Below are 13,154 nucleotides of genomic sequence, written 5' to 3' on the forward strand. Positions count from 1 at the left end.
GGGCAGGGTACAGTCTCAGTGGAGATGGTGGGGGGGCTACATATTAGAGAAATGGATTTAGTAGAGTCTGTATTTACCCTCACTTTGAGTCTAAGTAAATAAATGTTCTCTTCCTTGGTGGCTTGATACTGTGATACACTCAATTACTTGTTTTTCTGATAGTATAGTAGTCTGGAAACTTTATGGTATGGGTATCTTCTAACATCTTGTTTCTCTGCTTGGTCTTCAGAACTTATAAGAGGCAACCTACTAGGTCTGGGGTTGGCAAATTATGCTTTTTTTTTTTGGTAAAGTTTTGTTGGAACATAGCCATGCATATTCATTTGTGTTGTCTATGGCTACTTTTGTACTGAAGCAGAATTAAGTAGCTGTGATAGAGACATAGCCTGCAAACCTAAAATATTAACTATCCCTTTAAGAAAAAGTGTGTCAACTCCAGTAGGACTTACTTCTCATTTAGGGCAGTGGATCACATGACTGAACATCAAGGCAAGGCACCTTTGACGGTGAGCTTCGTTTATCTAATTTAAAGCTGGTCAAGGTAAGTTTTTTTTTTCTCTCCAAACTGTAAATGCATAAAGATTTATCAGTAAGGATTTTCTACATGGTGCTCATTCAGGGATACTGGGCAGCAGGGAACACATATATACACGAACGAGGTTTCCAGGTAGGGACTATGGTACCCAATGCAGAACAGTCCATCTCCAGTACTAGGTGAGTGATTAAAACATTAAACAGTATACAGCAAAGAACATTTTGTCAAAATTACTACTTGTGGACTAAAACAAAGGACACATTCCCACTAGAACAGAAATAAATTTTAATTCATTGAAAAGTGCAGCAGTGAACAGGGTCCTTCAAAGGGCACTTCCTTAGTCAAATGACTGAGATGACACAGAGCCAGGGCAGAATAACTTCTAAGAACAGATGACGCAAACACATGAATTCACAAATTCACTTGGACCTAAGCGGTGGTGAAACAAAAGACCCAAATATTCCCACCTAGTTCCACTGGTGGATCAGTTCAAATACCCTTTGCTTTCTCTTAATAAGGATCCTGGGACAATTTTATCTTCTTTCATTAAAACGCTCGTCCTTAGACACAAAAATATAACCTTCCATGGCTATCATTACTATGTTGTACAAAAACCCTACTGTTGTCAATTAAAATGTATTTTGCAACAGCACCATTGGTCAAATTCAAAGATACTGAAAAGGCATGCCCTACTTTGTAGTTGTAGGGAATGTAATTTTACTTGCGGGAGAGCTTTGTAATAGGAAATCTTATAAGGCAAAATCTCTATTCTTCCCCAAGACCTCTGTTCGTTCCTAATGGTTACAGTTTTCTATTACCAATACATACGGACCTGGTCTTCTTAAAAGGGAAAATAATCAAAATTCAAATCAGTACAATTAAGAGAGAAACAAGGCAAGCCTCTTGCAGTGGGGCCCTTGTACATATCATTCTGAAAACTTCCAGTGCATTTTGTGGTCTGCTAGTCTAGAAACTGAGGTCTCTTTATGAGAGATGATTTTAGTGTAGATCCATAATGCAACCAGTCCACGAGAAAAAGTCAAATTAGAGGCCATTCAAAAATCAGGGGTACAAAAATAAAAGGGCTTCACTGGCCCTGCCTGCCCCCCAGACAAAAGTCTGATGCATGTAAGAGCAGTGGGACAGGAATACTATCAGCGGCTGATTTGTGTCACTCTTACTACGTCATCTGCTTTCAGGAACGAGCATCATAAAACTGAATAATATGACATCACAGTAGAAGACCTGGTAAGAGTTGTTTTCTCTTTATTCAGGAATAACCACGGTCAACTTCCATTAAGGTGGAAGCTGACTGACTGATGAATGTGAGGACTCAAAAGTGCAGAATAAAGCCAATGCCCATACTCAACATTGTAGTTTGCTTTTAGTTACAAAATTGTTAGAATTTCTTTTCCTAAAATGGTCACAGCAGACGTATTCGTTTCACTTGCCCATTTCACCTCTAAATACCACCACAGTTACTGGCATTGTATGAGGTAAAGGAATAAACCCCATGGCTGTTAACCCAACACGGCTCTCTGGAATTGTGATAGAAAAGTTACTTATGGCCACGTCTTACAAAGTGCTTAAAGCTCAACCTAGGACCTTACATAAAGCTAAAACCACTACTGCCTGAGTTGAACAGGTTATAAACCACGGTTCCTCCTCCTCCCCTGCTGCCACATCACCAATTAACCTTCTTGTGAAGAAAACACAAGAAATGGGATTGGTCTTCGAGCCAAGAGACAGAAATGCAGGTGTTCTAAACAGTGAGGAACTCTCAAGAAGATCGGGTTTCGACAGGGGAAGAGTGAATTAGGCCCAAGTTACACAAGACTCCAAAAACTCAAGAAGAAGTTTTGCTGAAAGGGAAGAAGGTAAGTAGTTGGTACTCTGCATCAACTCTAAGGAATTCTTACATCTTATAACAAATGAACAGAATGTCAGCAATATGCAGAGGGAGTCTCACAACTTCACACATGGGACTAGAACCCAGGCTCCCTGCCGGACAGGCACTTACTACACCCTGATTTATAGCCCTTCAACCTGTTAACCAGAGAGCCCTACCTACAGAAGGCCCTCAGAAAACACAACCTTCACCAACCCTTGGAAGTTCTTCTCTGCTGAAATACTTAACCCACTTTATATTTCAGATCCGAGAAAGGGAAGTACCAAGAGAAGAGACATTCCCCAGACACCCCTGCTGTTCACTGGCACGCCACGTGATTAGCAGCCACTGGAAAGTAGATGGCCATCACCTTCGGTAACTACCTGGAATTAGCCTTCACCAAAAGCTTGCTACTGTTCTATTTCAACGTAGCACCAGCCCAGAACTGCCAAAAAATGAACAGAGCTTCACTGATGGGTTTTGAATTTGTGATCCATTGTGATGGATGTTATAAACAGTGTATTTCTACTGATCTAAAAACAATGGTATTTGTTCTTAATCAGAGGGTTCAGCTCTGATGGTTATGCTTCAAGCCATGTGATGTTAGTATTTTTGATAGTGACGTGTTCAATCTCGAATGCTATGCAGGTCCTCTGATCTTAGGTCAAGCTGTATACCAGAAACCTCGCCCCCCTAAAGCATTGCCATTTATCTGAATGGATTTACAAATCTAGACTTTGACCACATGGGGAATAATCAAGAACTGTGGCCCCAGGACAGAAAGGGTTTGGTGAGAACAAAGACCTCAGGCGTATCATCATCAGTTGAATAAAGGGACCAGGGACAGCCACTCCTGACACACAGGCAGAGTTCACAGTTTAACACACTGCACAAGGAAGTCAGCTGATTGGGTTGCTTTTTCAAACAGGACTTAAAAGCCAGTCCAGAAACCCTTCCAGGCATGGTCTTGAAGACTAGCTACAGACACACCTACTACAATCACTTCATCAGAAAGAGGCGTGCAAGGGATCCAACCGCAGAGGTGCTACAGATGTTTTGAAAACCTTCGAGTCCTGACACTGCCATGGTTGTTGAACATGAGACGAGGGTCAAACCTGTATCTGGGCAGAGAAAAAGAAAAAAACAATGTCACATTAACTACAATTAGCCATTGAGTACTTCATTCAGAATATTAACTGGAAAGAATGGCAGGAAGGGATACAAAAGGAAAAATTAAGTCACCAGAAGGGGATCTAGTGGGAAAGTCTGTAGTACAAAGCAAGAGTACTTAGTAATTAAGAGCATTTCCATCGTAAGTCAGCAAGCACAAAATAATATAGTGGAAGTGGAGAGGCGAGGAGAAACAGAAGTAAGGCTAATCCTGAAAGGGGTTAGGAGGAAAGGTTTGAGCTTACTTTTTTGGGAGGGGGCGGGGGCGATCCCTCAACTATAAAGCAGCCTGGGGAAGAGTCTAGTCCTTCCTGAAAGCCCTTCCAGCATTTTCAAAGCCCTGTCTTCTTTCTCAGTTTAGATACACAGACTGTGCTGGGTAAGAACGCAGGTCTGCACCTGACGGGAGCTTGAATCTGGCTCATCATGAACTTAGGTAAGTCATCGCCTCCTCTGGCCACCAACAAAACAGGAAGGCAACTCATGTAAAATATATGGCACGTAAAATCACTTACTTCCCACCCGCGGGGAAGTAAGAATGAGTGCCAGTGGTAACTTGAGTTGAGACCTGGCAGACATGAAGAACACAGACCGGGGATTTCTCTGGCGGTCCAGTGGTTAAGACGCCGAGCTTCCACTGCAGGGGACACGGGTTCCATCCCTGGTTGAGGAACAAAGATCCCGCATGCCTCACGGCGTGGCCAAAAAAAAACCCCCCACAGGCTGGCTGGACTTTGTGTGATCTGGAAATAACATTGTATTTTACTTTGATCTGCTACCTTTGGTAACAGATACTAACTCTTAGTATTATTTTATAGCAGGGGTTGGCCAAGTTTCTCTGTAAAGGGCCAGATAATAAATATTTTAGAGTTTGTGGGCCACACGGTCTCTGTCCCAACTACTCAACTTTGTCGCTGAAGTGCAAAAGCAGCCCCAGGCAATACATAAATATCTGTGTGCACTGTATTCCAACTGGTGGCGTCTGGAGTGGGCCTGTGATATCTAGTCTGCTGGCACCCACTCTAGAAGATTCTATCGGCCTAACCGTTTGGTAGGAAAGAAAACCAGGTGGAGTTTAAATAGCTCAGGCTAACATCAGCAAGGCCAGCATCTAGAATCTTAGTGATAAGCCTCCAGAATGTGTGCAAGACAGTTAGTTATGGTTAAAAAAACAAAGGAATTTCATGGAAGAAGTCTTGAGAGAGTAAGGTATTGTTGAGACCATTTGGACTGGGTATGTGACTTAGCCCCATGAAAGCCTCTATATAAACCTCAAGATTCTGCCAGGTGGGTGTGGAGATCTACTCATCTTGCAGCTGCCCAAGACAAGCCTCTCATACAAGGACACTGAGGCTTGTTCAGTTAAGATAATGCACCAAAGATCAACAGCTGTTTTGAGGACGGAGATAAGGTGGCGGAGAAGAGGGATGTGAGCTCACCTCTTCTCATGAAAACACCAAATTCACAACCAACTGCTGAGCAACCATCGACAAAAAAACCCTGGAACTTACCAAAAAGATATCCTACATCCAAATGCCACAATGAGACGATAGGAGGGGTGCAATCGCGATAAAATGAAATCCCACACCTGCTGGGTGGGAGACCCACAAAGTGGAAAATAATTATATCTCAGAGGTTCTCCCGCAGGAGAGAAAGTTATGAGCCTTGCATCAGGCTCCCCAGCCTGGGGATATGGCACCGGGAGGAGGAGCCCCCAGGGCATTTGGCTTTGAAGGCCAGCAGGGTTAGACTGGGGCAAAGAGAAACTCCACTCTTGGAGAAAGGTCTCGTGCACACCAGGACCCAGGGGAAAAAGCAGTGACCTCACAAGAGTCTGGTCTTAACCCACCTGCTGGTACTGGAGGGTCTCCTCTGGAGGCGGGGGGAAGGGGGTGGCTGTGGCTCACTACAGGGACAAAGACACTGGTGGCGGTCGTTCTGGGTAGCTCACACTCATTGGTGTGAGCCCTTCAGGAGGCCGCCATTTTCTCACCAAGACCTGGCCTCACCCAACAGCCTATAGGCTCCAGTGCTGGGATGCCTCAGGCCAAACAACCAACTGGGTGGGAATACAACCCCTCCCCATCAGCAGACAGGCTGCCTAAAGTCTTCCTGAGCCCACAACTGCTGGCTAAACACACCCCTTGACGTGGTCCTGCCCACCAGAGGGACAAGACCCAGCTCCACCCACTGGGCAGGCACCAGTCCCCACCCCCCCACCCCTCCCAAACAGGAAGCCTGCACAAGCCTCTTAGACTGGCCTCATCCACCAGGGGGCAGCAGCAGAAGCAACACAAACTACAACCCTGCAGCCTACAGAATGGAAACCACAACCACAAAAAGTTAGACAAAATGAGACAGCAGAGGGAATATGTCCTATATGAGGGAACAAGATAAAAACCCCAGAAGAACTAAGTGAAATGGAGATAGGTGATCTACCCAAAAAACAATTCAGAGTAATGATAGTAAAGATGACCCAAGATCTTGGAAGAAGAATGGAGGCACAGATGGAGAAGATAGAAGAAATGTTTAATAAAGAGCTAGAAGATCTAAAGAACAAACAGAGATGAAGAATACAAAAACTGAAATGAATAATACACTAGAAAGAATCAGTAACAGTAAATGAGGCAGAACAACAGATAAGTGAGCTGGAGGACAAAATGGTGTAAATCACTGCCACAGAACAGAACAAAGAATGGAAAGAAATGAGGACAGTCTAAGAGACCTCTGGGACAACATTAAATGCACTGCATTATAGGGGTCCCAGAAGGAGAAGAGCGAAAGGGCCTGATAAAATATCTGAAGAGATACTAGCTGAAAACTTCCCTAAAATGGGAAAGGAAACAATCACCCAAGTCCAGGGAGTGCAGAGAGTCCCAGGCAGGATAAACCCAAGGAGGAACACACCGAGACACATATTAGTCAAATTGACAAAAATTAAAGACAATGAAAAAATACTAAAAGCAGCAAGAGAAAAGCAACACAGAACATGCAACGGAATCCCCATAAGGTCATTAGCTGATTTCTCAGCAGAAACTCTGCAGGCCAGAAGGGAGTGGCACAATATATTAAAGTGATGAAAGGGAAGAACCTACGACCAAGAATACTCTACCCACCAAGGCTATCATTCAGAGTTGACAGAGAAATCAAAAGCTTTACAGACAAGCAAAAGCTAAGAGAATTCAGCATCACCACACCAGCTTTGCAACCAATGTTAAAGGAACTTCTCTAGGCAGGGGAAAAAAAAAAGGCCACAACTAGAAAATTAAGAATGAGAAAGCTCACTGGTAAAGGCAAACATACAGTAAAGGCAGGAAATCATCCACACACAAATATGATATCAAAACCAGCAACTGTGAGAAGAAAAGAGTACAAATCCAGGATATGAGAAATGCATTTGAAATTAAAAGACCAGCAAATTAAAATAATCTTGTATATATACACAGACTGCTATATCAAAACCTCATGGTAAATACAAACTGAAAATCTACAGCAGATACACACACACAAAAGAAAAAGGAATCCAAACACAACAATAAAAAGTTGGGCATCAAATCAGAAGAGAACAAAAGAGGAAGGGGAGAAAAAAGATCTACAAAAGCAAATCCAAAACAATTAGGAAAATGGCAATAAGAACATACATATTGATAATTACCTGAAATGAAAACGAATTAAACGCTCCAACCAAAAGACACAGACTGGCTGAATTGCTACAAAAACAAGACCCATATTATATGCTGTCTACAAAAGACCCACTTCAGACCTAGAGACACATACAGACTGAAAGAAAGGGGATGGGAAAAGGTATTCCATACAAATGGGAATCAGAAGAAAGCTGGAGTGGCAATACTCATATCAGACAAAACAGACTTTAAAATAACACCCCACTTTCATCGATGGACAGATCATCCAGACAGAAAATCAATAAGGAAACACAGGCCTTAAATGACACATTAGACCAGATGCACTTAATTGATATTTATGGAGCATTCCATCCAAAAGCAGCATAAGATACACTCTTTTCAAGTGCACATGGAACATTCTCCAGCACCTATCACATGCTGGGCTACAAAGAGAGCTTCAATAAATTTAAGAAAATTGAAATCATATCAAGCATCTTTTCCATCCACAACACTATGAGATTGGAAATCAACTACAAGAAAAAAACTGTAAAAAGCACAAACACGTGGAGGCTAAACAAAATGCTACTAAACATCCAATGGATCAGTGAAGAAATCAAAGAGGAAATCAAAAAATACCTAGAGACAAATGAAAACGAACACACAACGATCCAAAACCTATGGCATGCAGCAGAAGCAGTTCTAAGAGGGAGTTCATAGCAATACAAGCTTACCTAAGGAAACAAGAAAAATCTCAAACATCCTAACCTTACACCTAAAGCAACTAGAGAAAGAAAAACAAACAAAACCCAAAGTTAGTAGAAAGAAATCACAAAGATCAGAGCAGAAATAAATGAAACAGAGATGAAGAAAACAATAGAAAAGATCAATGAAACTAAAATCTGGTTCTTTGAAATGATAAAACTGCTAAACCTATAGCCAGACTCATCAAGAAAAAAAGGGAGAGGGCTCCAATCAATAAAATTAGAAATGAAAAAGGAGAAGTTGCAACTGACACCACAGAAATACAAAGGATGATAGGAGACTACTACAAGCAACTATATGCCAATAAAATGAACAACCTGCAAGAAATGGACAAATTCTTAGAAAGGTACAATCTCCCAAGACTGAACCAGGAAGAAACAGAAAATATGAACAGACCAATCACAAGTACTGAAATTGAAACTGTGATTAAAAAATTCCCAATGAACAAAAAAGTCCAGGACTAGATGACTTCACAGGCAAATTCTATCAAATATTTAGAGAAGAGTTAACAGCTATCCTTCTGAAACTATTCCATTGAAACTATTCTCCAAAACTGCAGAGGAAGGAACACTCCCAAATTTAATCTATGAGGGCACCATTACCTTCATACAAAAATCAGACAAAGATACCACAAAAAACGAAAATTACAGGCCAATGTCACTGATGAACATAGATGCAAAATCCTCAACAAAATGCTAGCAAACCGAACCCAAAAATACATTAAAAGGATCATACACCGTGATCAAGTAGGATTTATCTCAGGGATGCAAGGATTTTTCAATATCTGCAAATCAATCTGTGATGATACACCACATTAACAAATTGAAGAATAAAAATCATATTTTCATCTCGATACAGAAAAGCTTTTGACAAAATTCAATACCCATTTATAATAAAAACTCTCCAGAAAGTGGGCCTAGAGGGAACCTACCTCAACATAATAAAGGCCAATGCCTACATTGTTAGGCCTACACCTAACATCATACTCAATGGTGAAAAGCTGAAAGCATTTCCTCTAAGATCAGGAACAAGACAAGGATGTCCACTTTCTCAATTTTTATTCAACATAGTTTTGGAAGTCCTAGCCACAGCAATCAGAGAAGAAAAACAAAAGGAATCCAAATGGGAAAAGAAGAAATATGTCACTGTTTGCAGATGACATGACACTATACATAGAAAATCCTAGAGATGCTACCAGTAAATGACTAGAGCTCATCAATGAATTTGGTAAAGGTGCAAGATACAAAATTAATACGCAGAAATCTGTTGCATTTCTATACACTAACAATGAAAGATCACAAAGAGAAATTAAAGAAACAATCCCATTTACCATCACATCAAAAGGAATAAACCTACCTAAGGAGTCAAAAGACCTGTACTCTAAAAACTATAAGATGCTGATGAAAGAAATCAAAGATGACATAAACAGATAGAAAGATATACCATGTTCTTGGATTGGAAGAATCCATACTGTCAAATGACTATACTACCCAAAGCGATGTACAGATTCAATGCAATCCCTATCAAATTACCAATGGCATTTTTCACAGAACCAGAACAAAAAAAATTTAAATTTGTATGGAGACACAAAAGACCCTGAATGGCCAAAGCCATCCTGAGAAAGAAAAACAGAGCTGGAGGAATCAGGCTCCCTGACTTCAGACTATACTACAAAGCTGTCATCAAAACAATATGGTACTGGCACAAAAACAGAAATATAGACCAATGGAACAGGATAGAAAACCCAGAGATAAACCCACGTACATATGGTCACCTTATCTTTGATAAAGGAGGCAAAAATATACAATGGAGAAAAGACAGTCTCTTCAATAAGTGGTGCTGGGAAAACTGGACAGCTACATATAAAAGAATGAAATTAGAACACTCCCTAACACCATACACAAAAATAAACTCAAAATGGATTAAAGACCTAAATGTAAGGCCAGACACTATCAAACTCTTAGAGGAAAACATAGGCAGAACACTCTATGACATAAATCACAGCAACATCTTTTTTGATCCATCTCCTAGAGTCATGGAAATAAAAACAAATGTGAACCAAGGAAACCATAAACAAAACGAAAAGATAACTCACCGAATGAGAGAAAATATTTGAAAAACAATGTGACTGACAAGGGATTAATCTCCAAAATTTACAAACAGCTCAAGCGGCTCAATATTAAAAAAACAACCCAATCCCAAAATGGGCAAATCTATATACACAGCCTTTTTTTTTTTTTTTTTTTTTTTTGCAGTATGCGGGCCTCTCATTGTGGTCTCTCCCATTGTGGAGCACAGGCTCCGGACGTGCAGGCTCAGCGGCCATGGCTCACGGGCCTAGCTGCTCCGCAGCATGTGGGATCTTCCCGGACTGGGGCACGAACCTGTGTCCCCTGCATCGGCAGGTGGACTCTCAACCACTGCGCCACCAGGGAAGCCCTCCAAAATGGGCAAATCTAAATAGACATTTCTCCAAAGAAGACATAAAGATGGCCCAAAAGCACATAAAAACATGCTCAACATCACTAATTATCAGAGAAATGCAAATCAAAACTACAATGAGGTATCAACCTCACACCAGTCAGAATGGCTGTTATCAAAAAGTCTACAAACAATAAATGCTTGGAGAGCCTGTGGAGAAAAGGGAACCCTCCTAAACTGTTGGTGAGAATGTAAATTGGTACAACCACTATGGGGAACAGTATGGAAGTTCCTTAAAAAACTAAAAATAGAGGTACCATATGCTCCTGCAATCCCACTCCTGGGCATATATCTGAGAAAACCATAATTTGAAAAGATACATGCACCCCAATGTTCAATGCAGCACTACTTACAATAGCCAAAACGTGGAAGCAACCTAAGTGTGCATCAACAGATGAATGGATAAAGATGTATATGTGTGTGTGTGTGTGTGTGTGTGTGTGTGTGTGTGTGTACACAATGGAATATTACTCAACCATGAAAAAGAATGAAATAATACCATCTGTAGCAACATGGATGGACCTGGAGATTATCATACTAAGTGAAGTAAGTCAGACAGAGAAAGACAAATATCATATGATATCGCTTATATGTGGAATCTAAAAAAAAAAAAAGTACAAATGAACTTATTTACAAAACAGAAATAGACTCACAGACTTAGAAAACAAACTTATGGTTATCAAAGGGAAAGGGGTGGGGTGGGGTGAGGGATAAATTGGGAGTTTGGGATTGACATATACACACTACTATATTTAAAATACATAACTAACAAGGACCTACTTACACAGGGAACTCTACTAAATATTCTGTACTAACCTAAATGGGAAAAGAATTCGAAAAAGACAGATATGTATATATAGCTGAGTCACTTTGCTGTACACCTGAAACTAAGAAAACACTGTAAGTCAACTATACTCCAATATAAAATAAAAATTAAAAACAAAAAACAAAAAAACCAAACCTTGCCTGGAAGTCAAGAGATCTTGCTAAATCAGTTCCAAACGGTTGACCTTTGGGCAAATCACAAGTCCAAGCACTATTTCCTCATGTGAAATTTACCTGTTTGGGCTCTAAGGGCTACAGGGGAATTCTATGGTTGAGTCCTTCTAACACTTAACGGGGCTGCTGCATCTGACCTTCTGTGGCCCAACATTACAGTCCAAGATGTCCAAGTCTCATGACCCTCTATGCAAGATTTAGTTAGACGCTGGCTTTAAATTCCTAGAGTCAGTCAGCGACTGCTATAGACATCTAACTTTATTTAGTTTGGTAAAACATTCTGAGCAAAGTAGCTATTAGAAACTGCAAAATCAGCATGTGTCAGTTAGAAGTCTAGTGCTTCTATCTTAGAGAATGAACTTCCTGTTTCAAGGAACTGTCACCAAATGAGGATCCATTTCACTAACTTGGAGGAAAGATTAAAGCTGGGTGGTCAGAATGCTTGATCAGTTACTAATTACACATTAACAAGAGTATCCATGTAAAAGTTAATTAGCTTAAATGATATAAAATTACGATAAGTACTACATTTCTTTAGTAAAGAGTCTGCAATCCCCTTTCTCTACGCATTCACATACATTCCTCACTGATTGGGATTGAAGATACCACTTCACGTGAAGGTAGCTAAATAATTTACTAGTTTCCATCAGCTTAGGACATCATTCTTCCCTCTCTCCTACAATCAGAGTATAAGAACTGAAATAATCCTTTCCCAATGAAAGTCTGATTTTGAATTTTATAATCTTCAAGCAAAAAATGACAGGCTTCTTGCCACACACAGCTCAAATGCATGGTGTGCTGACAGCCACGTTACTGATGAAAAGTTACTGTTTAAGAGGAATGAGAGTAGGAGGAACAGAGCTGACTTAGTAGGTGAGCGTTAAATATCTTTCCAACCCTCATATGTTACAGCGGGCTTATTTATTTCGACACTTGAGAGTTCATACTTTCTGTTTCATTGTGTGTATTTAATATATTAAATTTACTGGCAAGTACTCAAGTTTCTGTAATTGGGGCTTCTGAGAAAGGAAATGAAAGCATATGCTCTCAGAAGCACTAGGGAACAGGGTAGCCCTGGGTCAGCTTACACTAAAGCAACCCCACATGTCACCAGTGCAATCAAGTGGTACCATGACAAGAATCGCAGGGAGGAAGAAGAGCCCCGCGTGGTATGGGCAGGGCTGCGCCTCCAGCTATAGCACCAACTGGCTGTGGAGAGCAGCTCGTTTTCCCAGCACAACTGGCTGCTGCGCTGGGACGCAGTATTCCCCTTGTAATGCAGAACAGAGAGAAACAGCTCAGCTCAGAGCAAGGAGGACCCATCAGGCTCCCTGTGCCTTTAAGAATGGCAGGACTGCTCGAGACCACGGAACAAAGTTTCTGAGGACGATGCAAACTTACCCGGGGTCAAAGATCCCTGGAGTGCGGCAGGTTGGTCCAGAACAGGACTGTAACATCATTAGCCGATAGTTCATCTTTCCTAAAAGCTCTGGGTCTATACTTTTAGCAATGTTATTGATTTGGTGTGGGTCTGCAGTCAGGTTATAGACTTCTACAAACACCTACAGGAAATGAAAAGATGGAGGCAAGAAAAAAGCAAGGGTTACATTTGAAGAAATACTCATGTGAGTTACTTCTAAATGGGAATGAAGGAGGCAGATTAAAGACCAAGGCCCAGGAGAATATCATCGGGTCT

At 41.0% G+C, this 13,154-nt stretch overlaps 1 protein-coding gene across 1 annotated transcript in view; it reads right to left on the reverse strand.

The window, feature by feature from the left end:
• Positions 1-804: 804 nt before the first annotated feature.
• The window catches only part of GNS (glucosamine (N-acetyl)-6-sulfatase), a 60,811-nt gene continuing 48,461 nt past the window's right edge, over positions 805-13,154 (reverse strand). The window contains exons 13-14 of the mRNA XM_082665170.1: positions 12,860-13,020; positions 805-3,544 (exon numbers count right to left, since the gene is read on the reverse strand). Coding sequence (XP_082521296.1) covers positions 3,469-3,544; positions 12,860-13,020 — 237 coding nt within the window. The 3' untranslated portion in view covers positions 805-3,468. The remainder of the gene's footprint in view (positions 3,545-12,859; positions 13,021-13,154) is intronic.

The sequence above is a fragment of the Grampus griseus genome (assembly GCF_964374135.1).
Source record: "Grampus griseus genome assembly, chromosome: 11".
In the NCBI taxonomy this organism is placed as follows: domain Eukaryota; kingdom Metazoa; phylum Chordata; class Mammalia; order Artiodactyla; family Delphinidae; genus Grampus; species Grampus griseus.